Source organism: Gallinula chloropus (genome assembly GCF_964237585.1).
Source record: "Gallinula chloropus genome assembly, chromosome: 22".
Classification (NCBI taxonomy): Eukaryota; Metazoa; Chordata; class Aves; order Gruiformes; family Rallidae; genus Gallinula; species Gallinula chloropus.
The window spans coordinates 6,578,698-6,606,061 of record NC_140107.1 but is presented as its reverse complement, the minus strand read 5'-3'; the positions used below and the strand labels follow the sequence as shown (position 1 = coordinate 6,606,061).

General features: G+C 56.8%; 1 protein-coding gene across 1 annotated transcript; it reads right to left on the bottom strand.

The window, feature by feature from the left end:
• Positions 1-23,336: 23,336 nt before the first annotated feature.
• On the bottom strand, positions 23,337-24,179 carry LOC311200164 (UPF0500 protein C1orf216; the record flags this gene model as incomplete). Its single annotated transcript, XM_084274344.1, has 1 exon — positions 23,337-24,179. The coding sequence occupies one exon, from the start codon at positions 24,177-24,179 to the stop codon at positions 23,337-23,339; it is 843 nt and encodes a 280-aa protein (XP_084130470.1).
• Between the last annotated feature and the right edge of the window lie 3,185 nt (positions 24,180-27,364).

Sequence of the window (27,364 nt, the reverse complement as noted above, 5' to 3'; positions counted from 1 at the left end):
GCTCCCGGCTCTAAGTTACCTTCCCGGGGATGAAACTTCAGCCCAACCCATGGGATGGGAGTTTTCGGTCCATCCCTCGTGGAGGATTGGGGTGGTGGCAAGGGCAGGGTGGCTGAGGGGTGCCAGAGGTTGAACCCGTCAGAGGATGGGCCAGGAGAGCTGAGCTGCTGGAGAGAAGATGGGCAGAAAGCAGGGATGAAGGGGCACGATGCCCAGGGAAGGGCAACCCAAGCCACGCTGTCCTGGGGACAGCACCCACCTCGGAAAGCCAAGTGTCAGAAGATGCAGAGATGCTTTTTTTTCCCCCCTCTGCTCTTGAAATACACAAATTTATTCACGTGGAGCCACCCCTTATTGCATGGAGATGTCTGTGCACACACACGTTCCTTTAACTCCGCCGCTCTCCCATCCGTACATAAAACAGCCCAGGGAGCCCAAGTTGATTCATCTGTTTGCCACAGAAGATGGATCAGTTAGCAAATTATTTTATTGACCCACAGCTCTGCTCAAGGTCATTTGTTTCAGTGGACAAGGCAGCATGCCTGGCGTGGCAAACAGGGCTGAGGAGGGAACCTCCATATGCGATCAGCGTAGCCAAGCCCCTGGGAAACTGGCCTTGTTGAGAAACCATCGGCGTCACGCCGGACCCCTCGCAGCCCGGCTCTGCTCACTGGATAAGCTCAGCGTTGGGGCTTTAACGCTGCAGCTTTCTCAGCTGTCTCAAGGCTTTTATCCCTGGCTGCTGCTGGGGAAGAAAAATCCCTCCTTCTTCACCCGGAATGTGGTTTGAAATCTTTCTGCTTTGTTCTGAAAGGACAGGGAAAATAATTTCTGATGAGGAAGGGAGGCAATAGAATTAAGTAGCTCGATCCTCATCCAGACTTAACCCAGGTCTGTGGCCCCAGGGATGAAGGACATGCACAGAAAATCACACCGAAGGAAAGCTGGGCCCTTCCCAGAGCTGTTGAGCTGCATCTAAAACCAGACAGGGAATAAACCACAGACCCTCTTAGAGCCTGGCAGCACCTGTGGGTTTCTCTGCTGGGAGCAGGTTTTGTGCATGTCCCTGCCACCCCCCAGCCTTGTGAGGTCCCCCCAATGCGCAGAGACCCCCGGCTGCCCCGGCACAGTACCCCCTTGACTCCTGCACTCCGCACATCTACTGGAGCCATCCTCTGCTCTGGAGCATCTCTGCTTTTGGCTGTTCTCTCAGAGCCTCCTGCTGAGCTGGAGCCTTGCTACCCTTCATCGACTTTGCCTCAACATCTATGAATCGATTGCTGCAGGGTTACCATGGGTTCTGCTCATGTTCAGGGGAGATGAGGTATCTGTGGTGTATCCTCGCACGAACTCCCACCGTACCTCCACCTACCCGCGCTCGGTCCTGCATCTGCTGCTGGAGCAGCTTTTAACCAGACATATGGTTAACCCCTTAACATGATTTTGATCATTTGCAGAGCCTGATCTTAGGAAGAGCTGCCTGATTTCAGCTCACAGTTAAAAATCTCAAAAATGGGTGCAGAAGCAGAGACTGGAGAGTTGGTGCCAGCTCAGCAACTGCCCAACAGCATGCGCGGTCACATCAAGCTCGGGATGAGGTTGAATCCACAGTGGGCACAGACCAGATTAATTATAGCAATGCCATTGATGTCTCCTTTTGCCTGACTTTTTGCCCTTCCTTTGGTAGGTTGCATCCCACCCACAGTCTGCTCGGACAGAGGCAGGAATGGCCAGGCTCTGGGGACTCACCACGGCTGATGCTGCTGAGAAGTCCATGAGCAGCACCTCTGCCCCTCACCTCTGCCTTGAGAAATGGATCTGAAAGGAAAACAGGGCTTGTTCCATCTGTAGCCCCACCTCGGTCTTCACACTTTTTTTCAACTTTACAAATGTGCCAGATTAAGGGAAAAAAAAAGAAAAAAGAAAAAAAAAAAGAAGGAAAATAAAGGGAAAAAACCAAAAAGGGAAAGTAGCACATCCCTTTGTGCGAGGCTTTCTTAAAATCCCTGTTAAGTTCCTGTACATGCTGACAGTTTTACAATTTACATGACAGCTGGCTTGCTTGGAGGAGATCTCTGTTAATTAAAATAACACAAAGGGAAAGAAGTGAAATCGTGTCAGCGGATAATTAATTCGGAGCAGGGCACCAGGCTGCGCGCCGATCCCGCTAACAAAACTCTGCAGGAATTCACAGCTCTACAGGGCCCAGCCCCGCTGAGCCTCCCGGAGCCACACGCTCGCTGCTCGACCCCTGTCATTCGCGCTGGGCTGGACCCCTTCCTGGCAGGACACGGGTCTCTGGACCCGCCGTGCCCTGGGTGCAAGGTGATGCACCCTAGGGAGAGCTGGGATTTGGAGACGCGCTTTCCTGAGGTGAGGGGTGCAGCCTCAGCCCTCCTCACCGGGGCTCTGCCCCTCCAAGAGGGATGTTTTCTGCTCCTGCCCCGTTGCGATGAGCCCACCGACATCCCTCATCCCACGTGCGAAGGCTGGGGCAGAGCATCTCATCCCCCCACCAGCTCTGCTGCTCGATGCCGGCGCTTTCCAGGGCTGTGAGCAGCCGGCGGGGACCCCGGCCAACGGCCAGCGCAGCCGAGGCCAAATCATTCCCAGCGGCAGCCGGGTGGGTTATCTCCCCTCTCCAGCCCCGCTCAGCCGGGGAGGCCATCAGAAGCCGATCCAGCGGCAGCCGCAGCTGCGCTGCTGGAGATGAGCTCTGTCCCTCTTGGCCGAGCGGCAAATCTGCGTTGGGCTGAGCCGTTCCGGTGCCTCTCCATCAGGATGGGATTTATGTGAGAGGCGAGGAGCGGGTGAGCAAGGGGAAGGAGGGTGGGCAGAGGGTGCTCCAGTGAGCCATGGGTAGGATTGGAGAGCCCAGGGGGGAGGCAGGGGAGCAGGGAAGGAGCTCCTAGATGGAGGAAGAGGGTTTGGTGGGACAAGCCAAACCCTTGGATGCTGGCTTGGTATGGGCTGTGCCCTCCCAGTGCTGAACGTGGCACCTTGCAGTGCTGCCATGCTCTCTGGCTGGGATGGTGGCTGAACCCAGCACCCCCCACAAAACCAGGCACTCTGCAGCTTGCAGTTAAAGTTATGCTTAGTTAACTATTCTGTGGCTCGCTCTCGCCGCTTTAGTGTGCTGATCAGGCGGGCTTGGAGATGGGGAAAGAGGAAAAAAATAAAACAACCCCCAGAAAGGAAAGAGAAAGAGCAGCCCAGGGCTCCAAAGCAGCTGAGGTGTCAAAGACAGAGATTTAATGAATGTGCCTGCGGTTCACCTGAACAGATGAGCACGAGCTAGAAGGAGAGAAGGAAGAAAATGGAAAAAAGAAAGGATCATTTTTCAGATTGGCAGTTCCCCTCCCAGACATCTTTTAACAAGAGAGGAGAAAAAAAAAAAGAAAAGGCTTTAAAGGGCCAGCCAGCTGCTTCTCTGCGCTGCAGCGGGGACCTGGGCACCCTGACACCTGTCGCGGGGGTCGGGCTGGATTGGTGCTGTGGTTCCCAGAGCCCCGTCTCCCTTTAGGGATCATCGCCCTCGGACCCAGGGTGCTGAAGGGGAGAGGAAGGGCTGGAGAGGCATTGTTGGCGGGAGGAGGCAAACCTGTCGGCTCATCCATCACCGTGTGCCTGAGCCTGTTTGAGGGCAAGCAGTAAGTGTCTGCCTGCAGAATAAATCTGCACACTGAACATGTTAATAAACCCAGGGGGTCTGCGATAGCCAGCCCAGGTCAGCAGCTCTCCACCCTGTCCAGAACCACCCAGGCACACCGCAGGCACCCACACCAGCCCCGGCAGAGCCCCCCAAGGCAACCCCATCACCCACCACCCCACACTTGGGGCTGGGATCCCTCGGGAATTTTCACAGCTGAGCCTGGGAGAGCTTCAGCTCTGGAGTTTCTTTACAGTTTACCAAAAGAGATACTTTCTTCCCCAGCATCCATGGGCAGCTTTGCTGTTCTGCCTTGTAACTTACTCCCACCAGTGCCATGTCCAAGCAGCTGGCCAGAAGTTTTACCCAATGTGCCTAGAGGGAATTGGACATTTCAATTTCTATTTAATACAAAAAATATTAAATACAACATGGAATGTGTTCCAAGCCAGCAGTTTCCCTCTGCTCCTTCATCCGGCAAGGGAAAAAGAAAAACCACACCAGAATACCCTGTCATGGCTGCAAAGGGACTGGCTGCCACCAGAGGAGGGCTGGGGGCACCCTGGGGGAGAGCAGACAAGGAACTGCCATCACCCTGTCAGTGCCCCCAGCAGCGTCCCCCCTCCAAGGGTAGCGGAGGCACCCAGGGCTCTTCCCAAAGCCCATGCAAACTCCATGCTGGGCTTGGTGCTGCTGAAGTCCGGCTGTTCCATAGGTGAGGCAGCGTGGGGCTGCCTTTAATGCAGAGAACTCAGCACAGCCGTGCTGAAAACGGGCTCTGAGGATGCAGCACCTCACCCCAGCTCATGGGCTAAATGACAGGAGATGGAGGGCTGGGTTTTCCCTGCCTCTGCTGCCCTTGCAGACCCAGGCACTGCCAGAAGCAGCTGGTTTAAAGGTGGCCGGTGCAGACCCTCCTCATCCTCACCCACCCATTGCACAAGGACCAGCACCACGCTGCTTCTCATCTACATGTTGCTCCTGAGCCCCGTGGGCCTCTGTGGGAATGGGGGCAGTAGTCCAAAATAAAAAGGAGCCAACCCAGTATTATCAACCCCGGTGTCCCTGTCCTTCCCTGTCCCTGGAGTAGAGGATGGGATCAGGGGGGAGACCCTGAGGTCCCATCCTCCACTCCATCCTCCAGTGCTCTGCCGAGCGCTGTGAGCACAGTCCAGGCTATCCGTGTTTCTTTGTAGCTGCAGGACAACGTTTTTGAAGGCAGGACTTTGATCTCAGTTCCTAAGAGTTTCCCTTTTCCCTTCCTTTTCATGTGTGTTTTCCCTGGGTTGTGTCTCATTACTCAGGTGAAGGCTGACGTTCCCCAAGGCAGCTGTGCTGGAGCCGTGGTCCCTCCCTCGCCATGCCGCAGCCTCCACCGCCGCGACCCGGAGGCACCGGGACGGGGCACGGTTTTGGCTTGGAGCAGCTTTGTCCTTGGGCCTCTCCTGGGCAGAGGCTGCCAATTACGCTCAGCGTGCCGAGCTCTGTCAGATCGGGTTCTTGTCAGGGAGAAGACTCCTGGGCTCCTTCTTCCCCCCTTCTCTTGTCTGTGGGCGCTTTTTCCTTGATTTCTCTTTTGCTACGTGATGCTGCAAAGGAGACCTAACGATGGAGACGAGGGTGCTGCTCCTGGTCCCAACATCCTGCCCCCGAGGCCCATCACTCAATGACAGGGGGTCCATAGGGGAGCTGCCGGCCTCTTGGGACATGCTGCTGGCTCAGCCCCAGAGTGTCAAACTCAGCCTGGATAAATAAATGAGTAAATCTTGTCCCCTGAACATTAACATTGCTTCTTCAAACAGGACCAGCCTTCCCATAGCCATAATCCTTCCCAACACCAATCTCTGATTAAAACTCCAGTGTTTGAGTGAGTCGTAACCCTTACCACCTCCAGGCTGGTCTATAATAATAATAATAATAATAATAATAATAATAATAATAATAATAATAATAATAATAATAATAATAAGAAGAAGAAGAAGAAGAAGAAGAAGAAGAACAACAACAACAACAATAACAACAACAACTATTGTTATCATTATTATCAATATTACTATTACCATTATTACTATTATTTTTAAATTATTATTGTTTTTATTTTTATCCATTAAACCCTGTTTTCTCTAAATGAAATAAACCAGGGGCAGAGATAACAAAACTCATTGCTTCCTCCTCATCTGTGTCTAGAAAGGGAAGAAACATTTTGCATTCAAAGAAAAAAAAAAAAAAAAGTTAATAAATGGCCGAGCCCCAACAGATGGGGGTGTGTGTGGAATTTGCATTTTTCAGATTAACATGCACGAGCGAAGATAGAAAACGCACTTGCCCCGGGGAAATAATTTGAGAAATCTTTGCATATTTTATTTAAAAGCATGCTGCGTTAGGCAGGGTAATAATGCAGAGCGATGGTGATTAGGTTAGGCCTGGAGGGATCGCAGCCTGGGACCCTCCCTCCTCTCCTGCTCTGTCTCATCCTCCCTCCAAACCCCTCCTTGGGGTTACACCCCAAAGACCCATTTTGGGGTGGGGGGGTTATAACTATACTGATGTGATTTAGCCCCACAGAAAGAGTTGTCAGGGCTGGCACAGGTTGCCCAGGGAGGGGCTGAGTCACCTTCCCTGGATGTGTTCAAAAAAAGGGTTGATGAGGTACTTAAGGATATGGTTTAGCATAGAATGGGGATGGTTGGACTTGATGATCTTCAAAGGTCTCTTCCAACCTTATGATTCTGTGATTCTGTGATTTGGGGCTGCTCCCACCATGTGGTCTGGGCAGCTCGGAGTGCAGACAGTGAGGTACAGGATGCTCCAGCCCCACGCATGTCAGGAAATCCTCCCTCTGCCTTCAGCAATGCCCTGGGATTTCCAGCATCCTGCAGTGAGGTTTTGGGGTCCCAGCACCCCGATCCCACTGACTACTTGGAAAATCCTGGCCACAAAGTTCAGGTTTGGCAGCACCGAGGTCCCGTTCCTACACAAGCATGCTCAGCTGCTGTGAAAGCATCATCAGCCCCCATCCAAAGTCAGGTAGTAAATCAAGGCTCATCCCTTAAAGTGTGTCTCAGCCTGGGAACCCTGTGTGGAATATGCTTTAAAAATGCATGGTCTTCGTTGTGGGCATTTGTGGGGCTCAGAAGAAACTGGGCTATCTCTGATAACCTGCTTCCAGTGGAGTCCTGAGCCTGCTCCTTGCTTCTACAGCTCTTCACACCCCTGGATCCCAAAGCAAAGGTGTTTTGTCCCCCGTCCTACAGCGAAAGAAAGGGAAGGTGAAGCAAGCTGCATGTCACAAGCATGGAGCTGGGTGCCAGCAGCCCAGGAGCCACCCCCCCAGACCCTTTGCCCTGCTCCAGGGTTTCATCCCCAGCCCCAAAGCCCCCCCCCCCCCCCCCCCCCCAGGACAACCCTGTGGGCATCCACTTGCAAGGACCACGCTGCTCCAGCCCTTGGGGGTTCAACCCATCCTTTGGGTTCCCCCTCCCCACTAATTAATTTCTTGCTCTGGTAAAAGCCCAGGCAGATGGAGATGCCTCTCCAGGAGCCCACCCTTCTGCAGAGCAGGAGCTGAGCCTCCGGAGAGCGACTGAGCCTACAGCTCCCATTAACACCGGTGGTGTGAGGTTGGGTTAAATCCTGCCGCGCGCAAGTCTGAAGCTGAATGTCCCCACATCTGTGCAGTTTAACAGGGTGATAATTGGGCAGAGGGAGGGGAAGGAGAATAAATAGGAGCACAGCAGGGGCAGGGGCTTTTGCACCGAGCTGGAGGCTTCTTCTCTGGAGAAGGGGGGGAGAACTTGGCAGCTGCCCCTGCAGTTTAGGGTGCCTGCAAGGTGCTCTCTGCTCCTCCCATGCTCTGCCCTCGCTGGATGGGGAGTGGGTTAGTGGTGCAGATCCTCCAAGTGCATCTTTTCACAGGGGGCTTGTCCCATTCCTGCTGATGGAAAGGGAAGTGGAGGGAGAAGCCCGGAGCTCTGTCCTGCTTAGAGGTGAGCAAAGCTTCTCTTTCCTGTCCAGCTGATCCACGCTGAGCCTGCAGCCTCCTCTCAGGTCAGGGGTGCTGGGCAGGGGGCTGCGTGCTGCGGTGGATACAGCCAGAAGCTCAGCAGACCCCAGCAGCAAAGGAAGAACTCCGTGGTCCTACTTAAAAGGGATAAAAGCACCGGAGCCTGGGCTGTGATGCTGCTTTAGCCTTGGAAGTCTTAGCATGGTCTTTAACTTGGACCCCTTCCTCCTGGTGCTTAAACCTTACAGGCTCATTTGCAGTTTTTCCCAGGGGATGAGATCTTGCAGTCCTTCAGGAAACCCTTGGGCTGGGCGCTGCAAGGAGAACAGCCATGTGCCATGCCAGCAAAAAGCTCGGAGCAGCCCTGAGCAGCCAGCCCAGCCTGGCCGAGAGCTGGAGAGCTGCTCTTCCCTGCTCAGCCACATCTGGAGCCAGGGGAGTGGGTCTCAGGTGCCTAGCAAGCCCCACTGCTCCTCGAGCATCCCTGTCCCTTTGCTGCCCACCAGCAGCCTCCAGACCTGGTTTCAAACATGGCAAAAACCACCCTCCCCTCCCCCCCCCAACCCCCCCCTTATCCCTGGTAAAACCAGACCCTCGGAAAGCTCCTGCCACTTCCCAGCTTTGAAATCTGACCCAGAGCCTGGCTCTCTCCCTGTCTGCTCCCATTATTAATAAACTTTGAAGGGCTCCCTTCTGTCCTTAATGAGATTAGTGTTATTTTCATGCATTGCTGCAGGGCAAAGGACTGAAAAAGTGGCTGATCTGTAAACTAAAGGGTGCTAATCTATAGAGGGTGGGTCCCCCATTCTCATGGCCTCGGGGGCTGGGTGAGAGTAATCAATTAAAAGAGAGGATTAGAGGTGCCGTGGTCACCTACTTTATCGAGGTCACCCCCGACACCCTCCCGAAAGCAGGCGGTGGGCACGCTGAGCAGGGTCCAGCCCGGTCACTGAGGCTCAGAGGAGAGAAAAGAAATCCTTAATCACCAGCCCCTGTTTACACTCCGGACCCAAAGGAGCAGTAGAGGAAAATCTGTTGTTAATATATTAATGGGCACAATTTGCTTAGCGGGTCTGTCTGGGCTTTGTAAATTAATGCTAATTTAAAGCACAACCTCACTGTCTTTCCTCACTCCTCCCCCTCACCCCCCCACCCCCACTCCCCCCCCACACACTTTAATTCAAGCTCTTTGATTTTGCTGTGAACTTGGGAAGGAAAAAATCCACAGCTTGGCCAAACACAGCAGCACTGGGGCTTTTGGTTTGGTTCTGTAGGGGCTGTTTTAAAGGTGGGTTATTTTAGAGAAGGAGAGGGTGGCCTGGCTCGGGCTGAGTGTGTCGAAACCCGGTTCCAGTGCCCACAGTTGTGCACAGAAGAGACCTTCTCTCCGAGTGAAAATCACCAGAAATACCTTGGGCAGCTCTGGGCAGGGGTTGAGTCGCTGCCCATGGCCTCCACTACCTGCGGGTTAAAAGCAACCCACGCTGAGCTGACAGTGGCCATCACGGCATGGATTCTGTCCTTCCCTTTGGATAGGAGAGAGATCTGGGCCTGAAAACAATCCAAACCCCCCACCTGCCCCAGCTGCTCTTCAGGAAGAGCGGTTTGCACGCTGCGGGACTGGGCGCTGACAGTAATTAAATGCCTCTTTGCAACGAGCTGGAGCCTCGGAGCATCCCAGGCTGGAGCTGCAGCTGGGAACTGCAGCACACTGGAGCCCTGGAGAGTGGGGTTCAGCCCATCCCTCACCCCTCCTCTGACGTCCTTCCTCACCCCTGGGACGCCCGGCGCATCCATTGCCCACCATCCCAGAAGTGCCTTCCACCGCCGTGCCCTGAGCGCAGCTGGTTTGCAGCGGGCGCAGGGTGCAGGGGGCTTGGGTGGCAGTGCCAGGGAGGGGTGCCACAGTTGTCACCCACAAGACACGGCTTGGTGCCGTCGTGCTAACGCTCATCCGCCCCGAGCGCCGGCGAGGAGCCGGTGGGATATGTCACTGCCACCATAACACGTCCCCCAACACCCCGCGGGGGCCAAGTCCCAGTGAGGACCCTCTGATGCTTCTCTCCTGCCTTCCACGTGCGAAAAGGATGTCAGTTCAGTTTTATCCCAAGCCCTGTAGAGCTGTCTGGGTGATAGTTATGGGGTGCTAAAGGGATTAGCAGCCCCAGCCGTCTGCTGCGCACGCCGGGTGGGCACGCCGCCTTGCTCCAGCAGATAACACAGAAAGCAGAGGCTGCAAAAGTAATTACCTTAATTTCCAGACCAACTTTAGGTAGAGGAGAGGCTGGATATTACAGGGAGAGATGGGTGTCAGGCCTGGAGAAAGGAGTTTTTCTTCAAACAAGGGTGGGCAGCACCAAGGTGGGAGCTCGGGGGCAGCAGCTGGAAGGGCAAACCAGATGGTGTGGGGTGGTTGGTGGCATGGCCTTGGAAGGCCTCAGGTTGGGCAACTTAACAGCTGCTGGTGGCTATTAATGCTTTGCTTGGTTTTGTGTAAAAACAGGAGGAATTAAGGATTTCTATGGGGAAAACAGTTGGGGGCTGGTTGGGTGGCCGGAGGGGCTGTGACCCGCTGTGACCAGTGCCAGCCATCTATTAAACTGGGCCAGTTGTACCCAATGGGCACCCACTGCCCATCCCACGGTGCTGGAAGGACTCTTGGGGACACGCTGACTCAGCCCTGTGGCCGTGCTGTCTGCTGGTCCCGGCTCGCTTCTTCCCCCATCCCTTGGTGCAGCTCCATCCAGTTTCTTTTCAGGTCATTCCTCCCTTGATGCTTTCTCTTCCTCACGTACCTCATCAACGCCTTCGCCATGGGTGCTCGCAGGTGGTAGCAGTAACCAACGGCTACTGCTACCCCCTGGAACACCTAGGGTGGTCCAGAGGGACCCGTGGGTGAAGGTCTTGGCTGCAGGACGTGGCTAGGGCCAGATCCTGCTCTGAGGTTCCCCACACTGTTGGGAGGGGGTTGAATCACCTACCCTGGGTGTGTTTAACAGACAGGTAGATGAGGTGCTCAGGGATGTGGGTCAGCACAGGACAGGAATGGTTGGACTCGATGATCTCAAAGGTCTTTTCCAACCTGGTGATTCTGTGGTTATTCCCTGGGGCTGGCGAGGACGCTGAGCACAATGGTGGCTTTTGCTCCCCTCTCAGCATCTCTGCTGAGCCCAACCCCATCAGTGCTTTTACATCCTCACTTGGGTCCCCACACCCCACCTCCATGGGGTCCACACCAACCTGCCAACCAGCACCCCCAGGAAAGAGGGGCAGCAGCCCCCCCTTTGCTTCGCCTCGCTGCTTCCACCCCACCTCCCGCATCGAGCCCCCGGGGGAGGCCGTGACCGCCCCGGGAGGGCTCTCTCTGCTGAAAGACCCTTCTGGTGAGCTGGGAGGGGGATGAAATGGATGGGGACATGACACACACACACACGGCACACTGCGCTCTGCACCCCCTCCAGCCCCACCACTAAACCCTCCCCTTGGCAGCGGGTTTAATCCTCGCAGCCACAGGGTCCAGGCCGCATTGCCATGGGCGCTGGATTAGGGACCGGCCGCAGCGCTCCCTTTGTCCTCCCTTTTGTGGAGCATTTTGCTCGCCTCTGCTTTAAACCTTGTAACCATTTTGCTGCCTTTTAAAACCATCCTGAATAGGGGGTGGGATGGAGAGGGGTTTGGAGAAGGAAGGAGGGGGGTGTGGGGGGGGTGTGTGGGGTGTGTGGGGCGAAAGAGGAGCCGAGGCTTTGAGGTTGAAGAGAAGCATTCAGGCTGCAGCTGCCCCGTCTCAGCACATTCCCCATGACCCCCACGGGCGCCGCGGCGGCCACCGAGCATCATTGGCAACCGGGCCGCTGGGGGACGATCCACCTGCTTGCTCAGGACAGGCACTTTCATGCCTATTGGGATTAGAGATTTTAAGTGTCGTTCCAAATTGTGCGGATAAACAGTCTTGTGAAAACTTGTTATCGTGGGGAAAGGGCCCCCGCCACCACCCTGCCTCCCTGGCCTTTTGTTCCAGCAATTTTTATTGCCGGATTGGATTTGATGAGGTTTAAGGTTTATTCTTAGGACTCCATTGAAGAGCTGAGCCTTTGTCTCCCGCTGTGGAGCGTGAAGAATATGAGACGTAGGCCAAAATAAATCTGCTTTTCACACACATTAGCCCCCGGTACATGGAGGGACCACCAAACGCAGCTGAGAGCTGCAGCATCCCTTGCCCCCCCCCCCCCCACCTCTGCCTGCACAGGGTCTGTTCCAGGCTCACCATTCTCTGCACCCCTCCCTCAAGTCTCCTCGTGGACCTGGGAGCTGGGACAGACCCTGCATGGAGGGTGGCCATGGAGAACCTTCTCCCCATGGAGTCTGAGCTGCAGGAGCCAGGTCTGGTGGTACAAATCATGGAGGTGCTGGGTCTGGAGCCCAAAACATGGATAGGAGGAGAGGAGAGGAGAGGAGAGGAGAGGAGAGGAGAGGAGAGGAGAGGAGAGGAGAGGAGAGGAGAGGAGAGGAGAGGAGAGGAGAGGAGAGGAGAGGAGAGGAGAGGAGAGGAGAGGAGAGGAGAGGAGAGGAGAGGAGAGGAGAGGAGAGGAGAGGAGAGGAGAGGAGAGGAGAGGAGAGGAGAGGAGAGGAGAGGAGAGGAGAGGAGAGGAGAGGAGAGGAGAGGAGAGGAGAGGAGAGGAGAGGAGAGGAGAGGAGAGGAGAGGAGAGGAGAGGAGAGGAGAGGAGAGGAGAGGAGACGTTTTCCCTCCCTGCCCACCCCCTCCAAAAACAATCCAGCCCCACTGGCAGGTCAGTCCTTTAATCACTTCATTTATCAGCAGTGACTTCGGGAGAGATTAATCAGCAGGGTAATTCCTGGGGAAAGGTTGCTCCAGGGGCTGCCTTTCATTTGAGAGAAGCTCCCTGCGAGTTTCACCTTTATTGCAGGGAACCTGCTCCGGCACGCTCTGCGCCGGCACGGAGGAGGAGCCCGTGCCCAGAGCTCCATCCTCACCTCGTCCCCACAGCCGTGGGGCCACTGCCGAGCGTGGGCAAGGCTCGTGCCTGGGCTTTGGGCTGGTGGCTCCTGAGAAGCCTCCAGGGAAGTTCTGGCGGCACTGGGAGCTGTCGGCAGGCGCCTGGCACGAGCCAAGAGGCTGAGTTTCAGGAGAGCTGGGAGCTAGAGGCAGGAAATCATGCAAAACTTGGTGGATTGAGATGGTTCCAAGCAAAAATAAACCCAAGGCATACAAAACCCACTCGAGAGCTGAAGCAGAGCAGGGGTGGCCTGGAGAGGCATGGCCAGCTTTGAGTGATGCCTCTCCCGGGGACTCCTGCAGTGGTCCCTGACCTCCCCAGCCACCCAGTCCTATGTCTGGGAGATGCCACAGCCTCATCCTCCGCACGTGAGCTGCTGAGGGGGTGTGTGAGCTGCTGAGGGGGTCTGTGGCACGTCCCGGCAGTGCAGGCAGGGGGGCAGCCCTGCCCGACACACACCAGCTCACTGCGGTCTGGAGACCCCAGCTGCCCACGGGAGCCTCGGGCACAGCAGCACATCTTTGTTGCTCACTTCATCTCTACAGCCAAGGCTCATTCCCAAGTGCATGGCCCTTGAATAAGAGTGAAAATGAAGTAATAAAGTTAGAGGGAGAGGGGGAAAATTGGGCAGCAAAGAGGGCAGGGAGGAGAAAGCTCTCCTCTGCTCTCCTCCAACAAGGCTGGAAAAGAGGAAGCGTGTGAGTGAGGTGGGATATGAGTGTGCCATCTCTAAGCATTTAGGATGTCAGATGTCCTCAGTGCATGCCTGCTGTCTGGACAGTTGTCCCACCATGTCTGTGGAAGAGACAGACGAGGATGAGAAGGATGAAGGCTCTGCCTTCTGGAGGCAGGGGAAAGCCACTGGAGTTAGCTCAGATGGGATGTCCACGCCAGTGCCACAGGCTCAGGACAGCTATTGTCACACCGGGCAGCCCTGGGCAGGGTTGACATGGGACTGCTGGGAAGGAGCGAGCATGTCCCCTGCCTGCCACATCACTTCCCACTTCACATCCAGCGCGGTGATTCCCCGGAGACCCAGTGATGTTCCAGCTCCTCCTGTTTGGATAAAATATCTGTAATTACACGCATGCCTAATTTGAATTATTTCCACAGTGCAAGCCTGGCGCTTGGGACCCTGCTGAGCAACTTGGCAGGAGACTCCCGTGTCGACAGGGAGAAGTTAGGTGGTGGCACTTCAGCTCTGGGGTGGGTGACTGGCATGGCTGGTCATTGTGGCCATGGGGTGACCACCATGGCCTGCTAACAGCTCGTTCCAGCACCCAGAGATGGTCTTCCCCTCAGGTTCCTGACTGTGCTTTAGATGTTTAATCCCATAAAGAGGAATAGGGAAGGGGATTTCGACCTCTGCTCTTAGACCTGCCATATTCATCCCTGCTTAGAACCTGGGAAGGGGTGAGAAGTTAATTGATGTGGCCCACGGCCTCGCTCGTAGCCGCAGAGACGATGGATGCTTTCCCAAAAGCAACGCTGCCATCAGAAACTGTGGGGCTGGGGGAAAAGGTACTGACTGAGGTTCTTTGGCCCATGTTGGGTGAGATGTCAGATCGGATTCTTGTCATGGTCCCTCCTGGCCCCGCCGTCGGTGGGCTCAGAGGTGGGGGTTGGCTGGGGAACAAGGACTGTTCCATCAAGTGCTGAAGGTTTCAAAGCTTGGGTTTCTTCCAGCACACAGCCAGAGTGAGCCCTTCGGAAAGTTCTCCATATCGAGCCACCTCCAACACATCCCAAGAGCTGGGGGGTGCAGGCAGGACAAACCTCCCCACCATGGGCAGGGTGTTTGGGGGAGGTGGGAGGGGGGGCAGGCTGCTTCCCAGCAGGTCGGCATGTCCCAGCAATGAGCGTGTCCAGCCCCAAGACCCCCCCCATCCCCTCCCCACTGCCTGCCCTGTGCACCCCAGCCCGTGGGGTCCCTGCCTGCCCGTGCTGTCAGGCAGCATTGTCTCCGCATGGCGGGTTTCTCTCGGGGTGGGGGGAGCTGTGCAGCCCCTCGTAGCTGCGCTCAGCAGCCTTTCGCTGTCACATTGTGTTATGTGCTCGACAAGAAGTGACTGATGAACCTTCCCTCCCTCCCCACTGCCTTGTCCTGGCATCGCCGGAGAGTGGGAGGGGGATGGTGGGTGAAGGGACCCTAGATCCTAGCACCCACCACTGCCCCTCAAGCCCCCCAAGCCCACCAGCATCCATGGAGGCAGCCTGGGTGGCTCAGGGCTTGGGGAGGGCTGTGATTTGGGGACTGGGAAGTGACATCTCCGCTGGGTTTTAAAGGCATATCCCGATCTCCTCCTGGGGACATGGGGTGGGCACCTCCCCACCCGGGCTCCTGCCCACTGCTGATTTTGGGGGTGAGGGTCTGGGCATGGCTGAGCCCCTCATCTTGGACATGCCACCCCCTCTCCCCCCATTTCCCCCAACTCTGAATTCATTCTCCATCATTTTTGTCCTCCCCCCCCTCCTCCCCCTCTCTGTCTCAGCTGCCTGATGAATGAAGGATGGGTTTTTAAGCCTTTTTTACCCCCAAGGCCTGCAGCACTGGCTTGCCTGCTATCGCTGGGATAAATGCAGGCTTTTCGGCCTGGAGCAGCATCCGGCAGAGCCGCACCACCCCCCCGTGCCGGGTTATCAATCCCCACTCAGCATCGCCAGCACCGGGCTGGGTCCTCTCCATTGGGAGCCCTTTTCCTACCCTCTGGCCACAAGAAAGACCAGTGTGGCTTAATTCTGCACAGTATCAACACGGAACAGACTCAGCCCCGCGCTACTGGCTTCTCTTAATTCGCCTTTCTAGTCCTCCTTCTTCATGAATTTTTAAAAAGTTCCCATTTCTCTTCATGCCTCTGTTTTATCTGCTGGGTTTCGGTGGGGTTTGTCGGGGCACACATACCCCCTGTGCCTGCCTGGGCTCTGCATCCCCCCCACCCTGCCCCCCAGCCCTGGAGAAAACAAAGGAGGTGATGGAAAGTCAGCTTGGATCTCCCCACCCTGGGAAGTTTTTTGGCTGGTTTGAGAAATAAAACCTCCTGCAGCTCGGGAGGTGAAAGGGTCTGTGTGGTGATCAGATCCGTGCCACGCAGGTCCCAGCACAGCCTGGTGACACGGTGCTGTCCCCCCTCTATCCCCCTCACCTCACCGGTGGCAGCCGCTCCTCCTGCCAGCACCACTCAGGCATGAGAAGACAGATGGTGCCACTTGTGGGGCAGAGATGGAGCCATGGGGTGGTGGGAGACTTTGGGAAGGCAGAAGGGCATCATCTCAGCCCTCATCTGAGCCCTCATCTGAGCCTTCACCAGAGCCCTCATCTGAGCCCTCATCTGAGCCTTCATCTGAGCCCTCCACGAGCTTATAAAAAGAAAAGAAAAGGAAAGAAATGCATTTCTTTGTCGTTTCGCTCTGGGGCAAGAGGCAGCCTCCATCCAGGGAACCACAGGCTGCCCGCCCCTCCCAGCCCTGCCCAGAGAGCCGAGGAATTAAAACAGGACAGAGAAATTAAGGCAGGATAGAGAAATTATGGCAGGACAGAGAAAAAACAGATTCCAAGATGGAAAACATGGACAGAGCCCATGAATGCAGCCAAGCTGGGACTGTCCAGGGCTGGTGTTTGGTTTGAATCTGAGCACAGACAAGCTGGGAACCTTCCTCCACCCACTCCCACCTCAGTCTTCCTCTGGTAGTCCCCTCATGACAGTGGGGAGCTCAGCAGCCACTCCAGCCGTCCCCATCCCCAGCCAGTCCCACACGTGTCACAGCTGAGCTGGAGCCCGTCCTCAGAGGCTCCTGGCCCTGTCCTGATGTGCAGCAGCCCCTGAGGTGAGGGGGGTGGGAGGGGTGTATGTCCCCCATCCTGGCCAAAAGGAGCCCTGGACCTTTGCAGCGAGCCCTGTTTGGTGCCAGATAGGTGTTTCTTGGCTATCCAAGCAGAACCTTTGTTTTTAAGCCCTCAATCAAACGCTCGTAGACAGCCAGCTTGCACAGTGCTGGGATTATTATCCCCTTGGAGGAATAAAGTGCAGCATCCAGGCTTCTGGGATTCAAACCGATGGTTTCAGGGCTCCAGATATTTCAGTGCTGATGCTTAAAGCCAGGAAGGCATTCCCTGCAGCCAGACAGCCACTACATCACACGGGGAACGCGCTATGAAATAATGATGTACAACTGGCCTTGAGGCACTCTTTGCAGCTTGATTGGCCTCAATGGCAGAAGAATAACGGAGAGTTTATTGCTTCTCTTCCAGGGATCTTTACTCCCAGCTGTTTTCTTGGGGAGGCCCGGATCCCTGTGCCTCACCCCAAGAGCCACGGGCTGCTGGTGAGGTGCTGAGTGCAGCCGGTTCATGGGATGGGGATCTGCTGTTGCAAGGTGGATCCCTGCAGGAAAATCCTCCCCTGACCCGCTGCCCAGGGCAGGTGATGGGACCTGGGCATGTCTCAGACCCCTTTGTCTCCCCTCTTTCTGTGGGCGCAGCAAGCCCATGGAGCGGGTACCCAGCACCCAACCACACTGAACAGAGAGCACCCAGTATGTATCACACCCCCTCCACCAGCACCCAAAACACCCAGGGTGCCCACACCTGGGCACTGCAGCTGGGCAAAACCCCTGTGGCTGCTGCGATGCCCGAGAGCCGATTCCTGCTGGCTGCAGTCCCAGCTGCCTGGGGGGGGGGGAAACAGGCATGAAGAGCATCTTCACACAGAACATTGTTGGCGACCCCCAGCTCCCAGTGCCATTTGCAGAGGGCAAAGGTTAGATGGTTGCAGGTGATGCGCTTCCCCCACCTCCTCCCCGTGCCTTTTCTTTTGAGGAGCCGTGCCGCAAATAGCCTGATTCCTAAGATTTCCCTATCATTAAAATGTAAATGAAAACAGACACGAAAACAATCTGAATTTCCAGCCGAGTTGCTCTTGCTTAATATTCTACCCTGAAGGGGGATGTGCGGAAGCAACAACATTTCAAAGGGAATCATTAAGGAAGGCAGGCTCAAACTGCGTCCTCATCAGATACCGCGGCACAGCCCAGCACTCGGGGTCTTGCCCATCTCCCTGCTGCTGGAAAGGATGAGTGGGAAACAGCGTTGGGAACAAGAAACATCCAAGCCAGGGTGAGGAGGATCCGTATGCTGAGCTGGGGCGGTGCTGGACTGTTCAGCTTGGAGAAAAGAAGACTAAGGGGGGACCTGATTAATGTTTATCAATATCTGAAGTATGGGATGCAGGGGGAAATGGGCAGCCCCTTTTCAGTGCTCTGTGGGGACAGGACAAGGGGCAGTGGCTGCAAGTTGGAGCACAGGGAGTTCTGCACCAACATGGGGAAGAACTTTTCCCCAGTGAGGGTGAGGGAGCCCTGGGACAGGCTGCCCAGGGGGTGTGGAGTCTCCTTCTCTGGAGAGATTCCAGCCCTGTCTGGACGCCGACCTGTGTGCCCTGTCCTAGGGACCCTGCTTGGGCAGGGGGTTGGACCCAATGAGCTCTGGAGGTCCCTTCCAACCCCTGTGATTCTGTGATTCTCTGATGGTGTCCCGGTGTGGTTCAGCTGCAAGCAGGCAGGGATGTGGGTGCTCGGGGCACACGTGTGCGGGTGCGCAGCTGCAGCGTGACGTGTGTGAGCCTGTGCAGTCAGGCTGGGACTGTGCCTGGGTTTTAATGCACCCTGAAGTTTTTTTAGAAATGCCCTGGAAGGGCAGCAGCGTTTCATGATGCGTCCTGACACGTCAGCAGTGCAGCAAGGGGAGAATGCCCACACTTCCCAAAAACCTGCCTGCAATTAATTCCCTGCCACCCCGAGCTCTTGGCATTGGCATCGCTGCTTCTTTCCTCTGCTTCAGGCAGGGGAGGAGAGGTGCCTGAATTTACACCACCTCTGTAATGCATTGAAAATGAAGTACAGACCCATCAGGGAGTGAGACCAGCCTGAAAACCAGTGTGAGCCTTGGTGCAGCTGAGCATCAGAGCACCTGGGGTGGGGAAAGGGTTGCGCCGTTTCGGTTGGATCCTGACCACAGTCCTTGCTGCCCCGGTGAGCTGCAATGCCAGCTGCAAGGGGATGGCTCACGGTGCTGCTGGGTTGATATTTAGCTTTCACAGAGGTCACTAGCAAGCGGCTGTGCAGAGGCTCACAGGGTGCAGGAGCACCTCAACCAGCACAGGGCAGGATGCAGCCCCCGGTGCCGGCCCTGGCTTGATGCTCAGCCCAGGGAGGAAAGGAGACAGTGCTGTGCACAGGGATGCAGGATGGCTTCGGTGTTGCCTTGGGACAGTCCCCAAGTGCTGCAGCAGATGTTGCTGGAAGAGGTGGGATGCACTGAGGGCCATGCACAAGTTGTCCCCCACAACCTGCTTCTGGCTATTGGGTGCCCACTGCTTGGTGCCACCTACCCCAGGGCTGTGGGAAAACAAAGCCTGGCTGGGCAAGGAGCATTTCTTGGCTGAGAAGCAGGAGCAGCAAAGGCATCCTGCACTCAGAGATCTCTCCAGGCCTGTATAGGCATCCTGTGAGCAATGGTCCAAAGGCAGGAGCAGGGCATGTCCCCTCTGCCCCCTGCCCTGCCCTGGACTCCCTTCTTTTCCCCAGTTCCCCTGCATCCTTGCTTCCCAGCCATGCAGAGGGGGCTGCAGGATCCTAGCTGCCCCGTGCTAGATAAGGGGCTGCTCAGATGCCCGCAGGCAGGACAGGATGGCAGAGCCCAGGGAGCAGCAAGGATGGAGCCCCCCTGCTCCCCACCGACCTCCCAGGCAGCAGCAGGTGCTCCCAGCACGGCAGCACATACGGATCCTATAAAGACTGAGGTCATCTCTCCAGGCAGCATCCCTCCTCTGTGCAGTGGAGAGGGATGGTGGCAGTGGGACCCCCGGGGCTGCCTGGGGACAGGGGTGCAGAGCTCCTCCTCACACTGGGTGCTGCCTGGGTGTGGTGTTTGGAGCAAGGGGAGCAGCCCAAATCTGGGCTTATCCCACCTCAAACTGAACACGTGAGCTCTGGAAGTCTCCGAGACACAATAACCAGGGGATCCCAGGATGCTTTAATGCATCCTGGTCTGGATCTCTGGATGTTAATGGCCTGAGATGATTAATTTTCTTTTGTACTTTCCTGGCATCAGTTAGCACATCATTTGATTTTATTTTTAAAGACTTCTTTTTAAGCCCACAAAACACTGGAAAGAGTTAGACCGGATTCGAATTACAAGGTAAAATATTTCCCTCCAAAGCTTCATAAAGACTTGATTTATTTTTTTTTTAATGCTATTATTTTAACTTTCAAAGAAAGGCACCCTTTGCCAAATCTTGCTTTGTGCAGTAAAACCAGCCCAGTGTTACAGGGATTTAATATAATAATAACAATAAACTTTCAGAGGAGACCTTGAAAACAAAGGGCCCTGTCTGCCATGCATGGAAATTCAAGCTCCATGCCCCAGGGTCTGTGGCTTGTTTTCCCCTGCGTGCTGGGGAAGGGATCCACATGTGAGCCCCAGTCCCAGTGTGGCTCCCCGCTGCTGTCCTGGTCTGGACACCGCTGGCAGTGCTCAGTGTTCCCCTTGACCTGGGCAGGTTTAGAGCCAGAGCATCACCTCTGAGCCACAGAGAGCAGTGTTATCCACCTGCAAGCTGAGGATCCAGCCCCTTATTTGCTGAGAACTGGAAATCCCTGAGGATGGAGACACCCCTGGCGTGGTCCTCGGGCACATCCCCATCCCCAGTGCCTGCCTGTTGTACCCAGCACAGGGCTGGATCCACACCCACAGAGGGAGCTGAGCGCTGGGTGCTGAGGGCAGTTACAGGGTTACAGTCTCCCTGGGTGCAAGTGCCGGGGGGCAGAGGAGGGTCCCAGTCCCCCCTACACTGGCCCAGGCTCAGCCAGCAGCTTTTTCCTCTTTATTGTTGTTTTTCTTCTTGTCTCCCCTGCAGTTGGCTGGGTTTTTAATTAATTCCCAAATCTCATTTGGGCACCGGAGCTGGGGGGTGGAAACCACCCCCCAAACACACACACTCTGTCTGAAGTTGATTTTGCAAATCAGCACTGGCCATCTCAAACCAGCTCTGGGGGCAGAAGCATCAGGGCTCCCAATAACCAAGGAGGAAGCCTGTTCCTGGCGGAGCAGATCCGCCACTTTGATGTGCTCCCACAGTTATTCTTTCATTTCTTGAGCAAATAATCCAGATTTTCTCAATATTTACCTTGGAAATAATTATTTGTGTAAAGCATTCGACCAAAAAATAAACAGAGAATCTCTTGGGCTCTCTGCAGGGCTGGGAAGGTCTCATGTTGCCCTAAAACCTTGCCGGAGCGTGCGCTCTGTGGGCAAGAGCCAGGGTGGGAATCAGGCCCCAAAGCCGAGCACACACATGTCCTAAAGAACCCACTGAGAGCTGGGGACAAAGCTCCTCACAGCCCCAGCTGCAGGGCATGGGGTTGGACCTGATGATGGGGGGTCGGACCCGATGAGGGGGGTTGGACCTGATGATGGGGGGTTGGACCCGATGCTCTCTTGAGGTCCCTTCCAACCCCATCGATTCTGTGATAAGGACAGGAAAATGCCACCACTCTGCCTTCCCTGAATCACTCATCCAGCATCTGCGAAAGGGGCTGTGTCACATCCCTGAATTCCCACAGATTCAGAGGCTGTAAAGGAGATGCAGGATGGGAGGGGGAGAGAAAAGGTGAAGGAAGGTTCAAAGGCCTGCTACAGCTTTGGTTTTTCATCTCTAGTTAATCTCTGTGAGGCCTGAGGCAAAGTCACCTTTGGGTCACCACTCAGGTGTTTTTATCTGCCAGCCCCATCTGCCCCGAGCTGCCTCCCCATCCCTCCCCATCCCTCCCCATTAACTGGGGCCGCAGGGTAGGGTGGCCGGTGCCCTGGGAATTGGGGGCTGGAGGGTAAATCCTGCACCCACGCCACACCCCCAGCCATGGGGAGAGATGGGAAGAGCCTCACGCTTGAGTTTTTGGAAGCAAAAAGGCTTTTGAGTTGAGTCTGGATTAGCTGTTGGTGTCGGTACAGCACATCGCTGCCCAGATGGGGGCAAGGAGTGCTAGGACCTGTGTCCCCATGACCTGCACAGCAGGCTGGCAAAGGGAAATAGAGGAACAAACCCACCCAGGACTCATCTCTTTCACCTCCAAGGCTTTTATTAGGGTGTGTGACATGCCCATGATCACACAGCTGGGGTATGACACAGGCAGCAGGCGTGGGACAGAAGCGAGCAGGAGGGTGGTGAGGCAGCGAGGGCAGCATGGGGCTTGCAGGGATGCTGCTGGACTCTTCCAGCCCACATCGAGCAGAGTGTACCCCTCCACCACCAAAACATCCTTTCCAGAAGCGGAGTTTTGTGGATCTCCTCGCAGGAGCAGCCCCTGGGTGGGAGCAGAGCCCGGCTGTGCAGGACGGGAGGAGGTTTGGTGCAGCCCTTGAGGCATTGGTGGGCTCAGCCGTGGTTATTTATCTGGGGTGTGGTAGCATCAGTTGGCTGGTGGAGCCGGGACCTGCCCAGGCTGCCAGGCTCTGCACCCCAGCACCAGAACTGGGTCCCAGCAAAGTCCCAGTGACCTCCAGCTCCTCTGATGGCAGGAAGACGCTTGGCTGGGGGCACTACAAAATCTCCCACCACCCTCCTTTGGCAGACAAGAACCACAATTAGTGCCTGGCTTTGCACAGAGGCAGGATGGGGAGCACAATCCCATCCTGGCTGAGCTCTTGGCTGCTGCTCTTCCCACACCAGCAACTGAAACAGAGCCCATGTCACACTAACACTTAGCACAACACAGCCAACACACACAGCATCTCCTTTTCAATCTCTGTTTCAGAAGACTGTTCTTTGTACTCACTACACAGCCCTCGTCCAATAAAATGGAGATTAGGGGAAAAAAGCCACCCCAACATACTCTCTTTGCTTTCGAATAAATTAATACAAACACCAACAGCATCAGTTTGCAAGCAGCTTCCTGACCATGCACCGTGTTAAAGCATCTCCTGGCAACGGGCAGATGTGTACACACACACACAAACACACACACAGGCTGCAAGGGAAAAGCTAAATTAACTCTGCTCTAATGCTGAATCTAAAACCAATAACGTGCTGGATGTGAATAAGTCGACACTTGTGTTTATTTTTAAGCATTCTGAGGTCACTGGTCAGAATGATGATTTTTTTTTCTCCCCGTCTGTCTCTCTGCATGAGTTTAGAGCTTATCTGCAAAGCTTTTAGATATGCCCCATGATGCACCAGAGGAAGGGCTCAGGGCACCTTGCTGAGAGCATGGCCCATGTTCAGTGCTGGGCACACCGGTTTGGGCATGATGCAGGGGGATGAAGTGAGCTTGTGCTTGTGCCTGAGCATGCACTGAAGGGCTGAGCCCAGAGCTTCAGAGCTTCACTGCCCTGGGGCTCTTTCTCACTGTCCTGGCACACAGTGAGCCCCAAGGTCCTGAGGTCTCCCCAGCCTGGCGCCGTGCGGTGCCCAGCCCGGCAGGACATGGCACAGGAGAGAATTAATGCCCATGCAGAGGGAAAACTGAGACGAATGCTTCAGGGCCTCCGAGCTACACTGGAATGATGGGAAGGACAGGGTGGCACCGGCGAGCGTTCGGCACCAAGACGCAGCCAGCCATCCCCACGCTGGGCGGGGAGGGTGAGGGCTGCGATGGGGCAGCACCGGCAGCACCTCAGGGGCTGGAGGCAGCTGCGCCGGTGGGACACGCCGGGCCGTGCTGCATGCAGCGGATCAGCTCCTTGCGGTTATCCAGGATGGTGTCGAAACTTTCCTGCAGCCGGTTCTGCTGGTCCACCACTTTCTGCTGGAGGCCGTGGATCCAGCGCAGCAGGGCCAGGCGCCGGTACATCACCAGCTGGATGTGGTGCTTCTCCTTCTCCCGCTCCTTGAAGCGCTCCTTGTCCTGGAGGTGCTGCACAGCCTCTGCCAGCGCTGGGAAGAGGGGGCCCAGCTCGGGCTCGGCCATCCCTGGCTGAGGGGGGGTCCTGGGGATGGGGGCAGCGGCGGGAGGGTCCCAAGTGTTCCCGCAGGTGCTGTCGGGGCTGTCGATGCTGAGGGAGCTGCTGGCATAGCCGTTGTCCTCCGCGGGGGAGCTCGGGGGCTTGCCACATCCCCTGGCTGGCTCCTCAGTGGCTGTGTTTTGGCCCCCCGTTCCGCTGACCTCCGCTCCCTCAGGGGGGCTGCGCACCCCTGGCTCGGGGAGACGCGGCTGCCCGGCGCCCAGGCTCGGGGCAGTGTCCCTAAGCCGGCCCTGGACCATCTGTCTCTGCATTAATAACAGCAGATTATCGGACGGATTTGTCGTGTTTTCGCTCCGGCTGGACCCCTCCTCTGGCAGGGACCCCGGTGCTGGCCGGCTCCAGTTCTCATTGCTGTCGCACACCTCTCCCACGAAGTTGGAGTTGGAGTCCTGCCCACACCCGGCTCCCGGGACGGCCGTGCCCAGCACCGGGCCCCCCTGGCCCTGCCGGAACGGGGCGTTCGCTGGGGCGCCGGGCGGGCAGACGGCAAACATCTCGCCGGTGTCCTGCCTGCAAGAGAGGCAGAGCTGTAACACATCTGTGGCGTATGCAGGCTGACACACCCAGAACCCTCATCAGCTACAGCCAGAGAAAATATTCCCTCTCTTTATTTCCCTCTTGTTAAAGCTTCTGAAGCCCCTTAACGGGCTCATCCTCTCCCAGCGGTGTTTTGCTGCCGACCCCCCCACAACATCACCCAGGGACAATTTACCTGACACAGGAGCTGGGGGCAGGCACCCCACCACCCCCCATCTCTCCCCCCTATGAGCTCCAGCCCAAACCCATGCTCGCAGGGCTTCCCTTCAGTGCCTGTCGGGGGGCATCACGGGGCGCAGGCACGCGGCTGGCACATTCTGCTCCAGCAGCGTTTGTGCTTGTGGTAGATGCAATTAATTTGGCACTGGTAGAGGTTGGCTTGCAAGGAGCCACTTTACCAACAGCAATATAATTTATTTAAGCAGGTGAAACTGGCTGGGCTCCTCTGTATAAACTCTGCTGTCTGCCCTGGGTTGGGCTGTGGGTCAGGTCTGGTCTCTCTCTGTCAATGCCCAAATCAGTAACCCCCACTGGGCTGCTTCCTCCTGTGCAGAGCTGGAAGCAGATGGGACCAGAGAAGGTTAACACAGCATTCCTGGCCAGGTCGTTAGCAGCGAGAGCCCGTCTCTCAGCTCTCTCCCAGCAATGACACGCTCGCGAGAATCACATGAAGAAAAACCCATTGGGTGTCCTGGTTTCACCCTGGGAAAGCAGCACAGAGGCAGGATGGGTCCAGGGCGCAGCGTGCCCAGCGCTGGGTGTGGGACATGGGCTCTGGCTGGAACGGGGTCCCAGCCAGCAGCAGGGAAAGAGCTGTGAAGAGGCACCATGGAGTGTGTGGTACAACCCCGGTCCTACTGCCTCAGCTGCGTACCCCATGGCTGTGTACCCCATGGCTGCATAACCCACAGCTCTGTGCCCCATGACTGCGTACCCCACGGCTGTATACCCCATGGCTGTGTACCCCACAGCTCTGTGCCCCATGACTGTGTACCCCACAGCTGTATACCCCATGACTGTGTAGCCCACGGCTGTATACCCCATGACTGTGTACCCCACAGCTCTGTGCCCCATGGCTGCATACCCCATGACTGTGTACCCCACAGCTGTATACCCCATGGCTGTGTACCCCACAGCTGCGTGTCTCACGACTGAGTGCCCTATGGCTGCGTACCCCACGGCTGAGTACCCCATCACTGTGTACCCCATGGCTGCGTGGCCCATCACTGCATACCTCATGTCTGTGTACCCCACGGCTGGCTATGTCCTGCAGCGTGCTCAATGCCTAGGGAAGGGGACCTCAGCCCCACAAGTGCTGTTTGCCAGGGCAACGATGTCACCAGTGTGAGGGCCTGTGCCTGGCTGGGGACCCTCAAAGACCTGGGACCCCGGCACCTCGCCCCCCACCACCGGCACACAGCCGTGTGTGCTCTGTGATACACAACACCCCCCACCCCCGTCCACCCCTGGGGCTGTGCCACCAGAGGATGGGTGCCCCTGGGGAGGGCGAGCCGAGGAGCATCCCCGCACCCGCCGAGCTCCCCCCCGCCCCAAAACACCGGCTGAGGGGCAGCGGGGAGAACCGGCGGCGGCTCCGCATCCACACGGCCGCCCGGCCGAGCCGCAGCCGCACTGCGCCGGGAAACGGCGGGGGAAGGAGCGGGGCGGGGGTAGCGGAAAGCGGCACCGGGGATGGTGGGAAGGTGGGGGGGGGATGTCTGTGCTGCGACCCCCGAGCCCGGCCCGGCCCCGCCGCGCCCCGCTCCCCCCCGCCCCGGCCCCAGCACTCACCGCCGCCCCGGGCTCGGTACTTCGCCGCCGCCGCCGCCGCTGCGGGTGGGAACGGAAGCGGCCCCGCGTGGGGAGACGTCACGGCCGCACTTCCGAGGCCGCCCGCGGCCCCCGCGCCTCCCCCGGGGCTGCTCCGGGGCGGGGGGTGGGCTGCGCGGCCGGGACACGCGTGTCACGTCTGTCTGCGCTGTGTCCGTGGGTCTGTCTGTGCGCAGTGTGCACCCGCAGCAGGAAACCCCCCACCCGGGTCAGCCCGGGCAGGGAGATGCTCTGAGGGGAGCAGGGGGCCGTGGGCTGGAGCCCCCCCCCCCCCATCACCCACAGCCACAGCACAGGGTGGGAACGGGGCTGTGCACTGGGCTGGGTGTGTGTGGGTACATCCCACCATGGCAGCCGGGTTTGGGACACTGAGTCCTTCCCAGCGCCTGCCCCGTGGGTGCCGTGAGCCTCAGCGGGTCCCCATGGGGGTGAGGGGGGCAGCGGGACCCTCGCTCTCAATGGGGCCTTTATTCCCCTTGCCCGGAGCCGGGGTGTCTGTGTGCTGGGAAAGGCAAAGGCTCAGCACCATCAAAGGGTTCCCACGGGCGCCAGGCCGGCACAGGGTGTCACATGGAGCACCACAAGCGTCTTGGGAGATAAAGAGGCTTTGTGGGGTCGAGGGGTGGGTGGGGGTGTTGGGCGGGTGGGAGAGATGGACTGTGTGGGGTGGTGATGCCTGGGGCGAGGGAAGCCAGAGTGCCACAGACACCCTGTGACCCGAGCAGGGATGGTCTCAGCTCCTGCTGAAGTGGCCTTCACCAGTGTCTGTGGCAGCTCTGGGACAGAGGTGGCATGAGCACGGTGCCATCACCCCAAGGGCTCCAGAGCCCAAGCCCACCCAGACCAAAGTGAGTCTCAGTGAGCACTCAGCACCTCCTGCCCACCCCGACGGGGAGGAAGGAAGGGATGAAGATGCTTTCAGGGCAGACAAAGACCTTCTCCAAAGCTCCATCCTGCTGGTGGTGGGACACAGGAGAGAAACGCCAAGAGCAGATGTTCCCCCATGACGTTACAAAAGCTTGGAGCGGTGGAATAAGACTAATAAGAGATAAAGAAGTTCTTTTAACTTCCCATCTGCCCGACAGATCCCTAGGCAGCCGCTCCTGCTGCGGGCTGCTCCAGCCCCAACGGCTTCGACACCTCTGTGGAGGAGAAATTGGTGGGGTGAGACTGAGAGCTGAAACTGGGGCACTTGGGCTGGAGGACTCCTCCTAGGAAAGTCTGAGATTAAAGAAACAAAACCTTCCTGTCACACAGGAAAGGCAGAAACTGATTCAGGCGTCTGTGAATGGGCAGGAAAGAAAAAAGGATT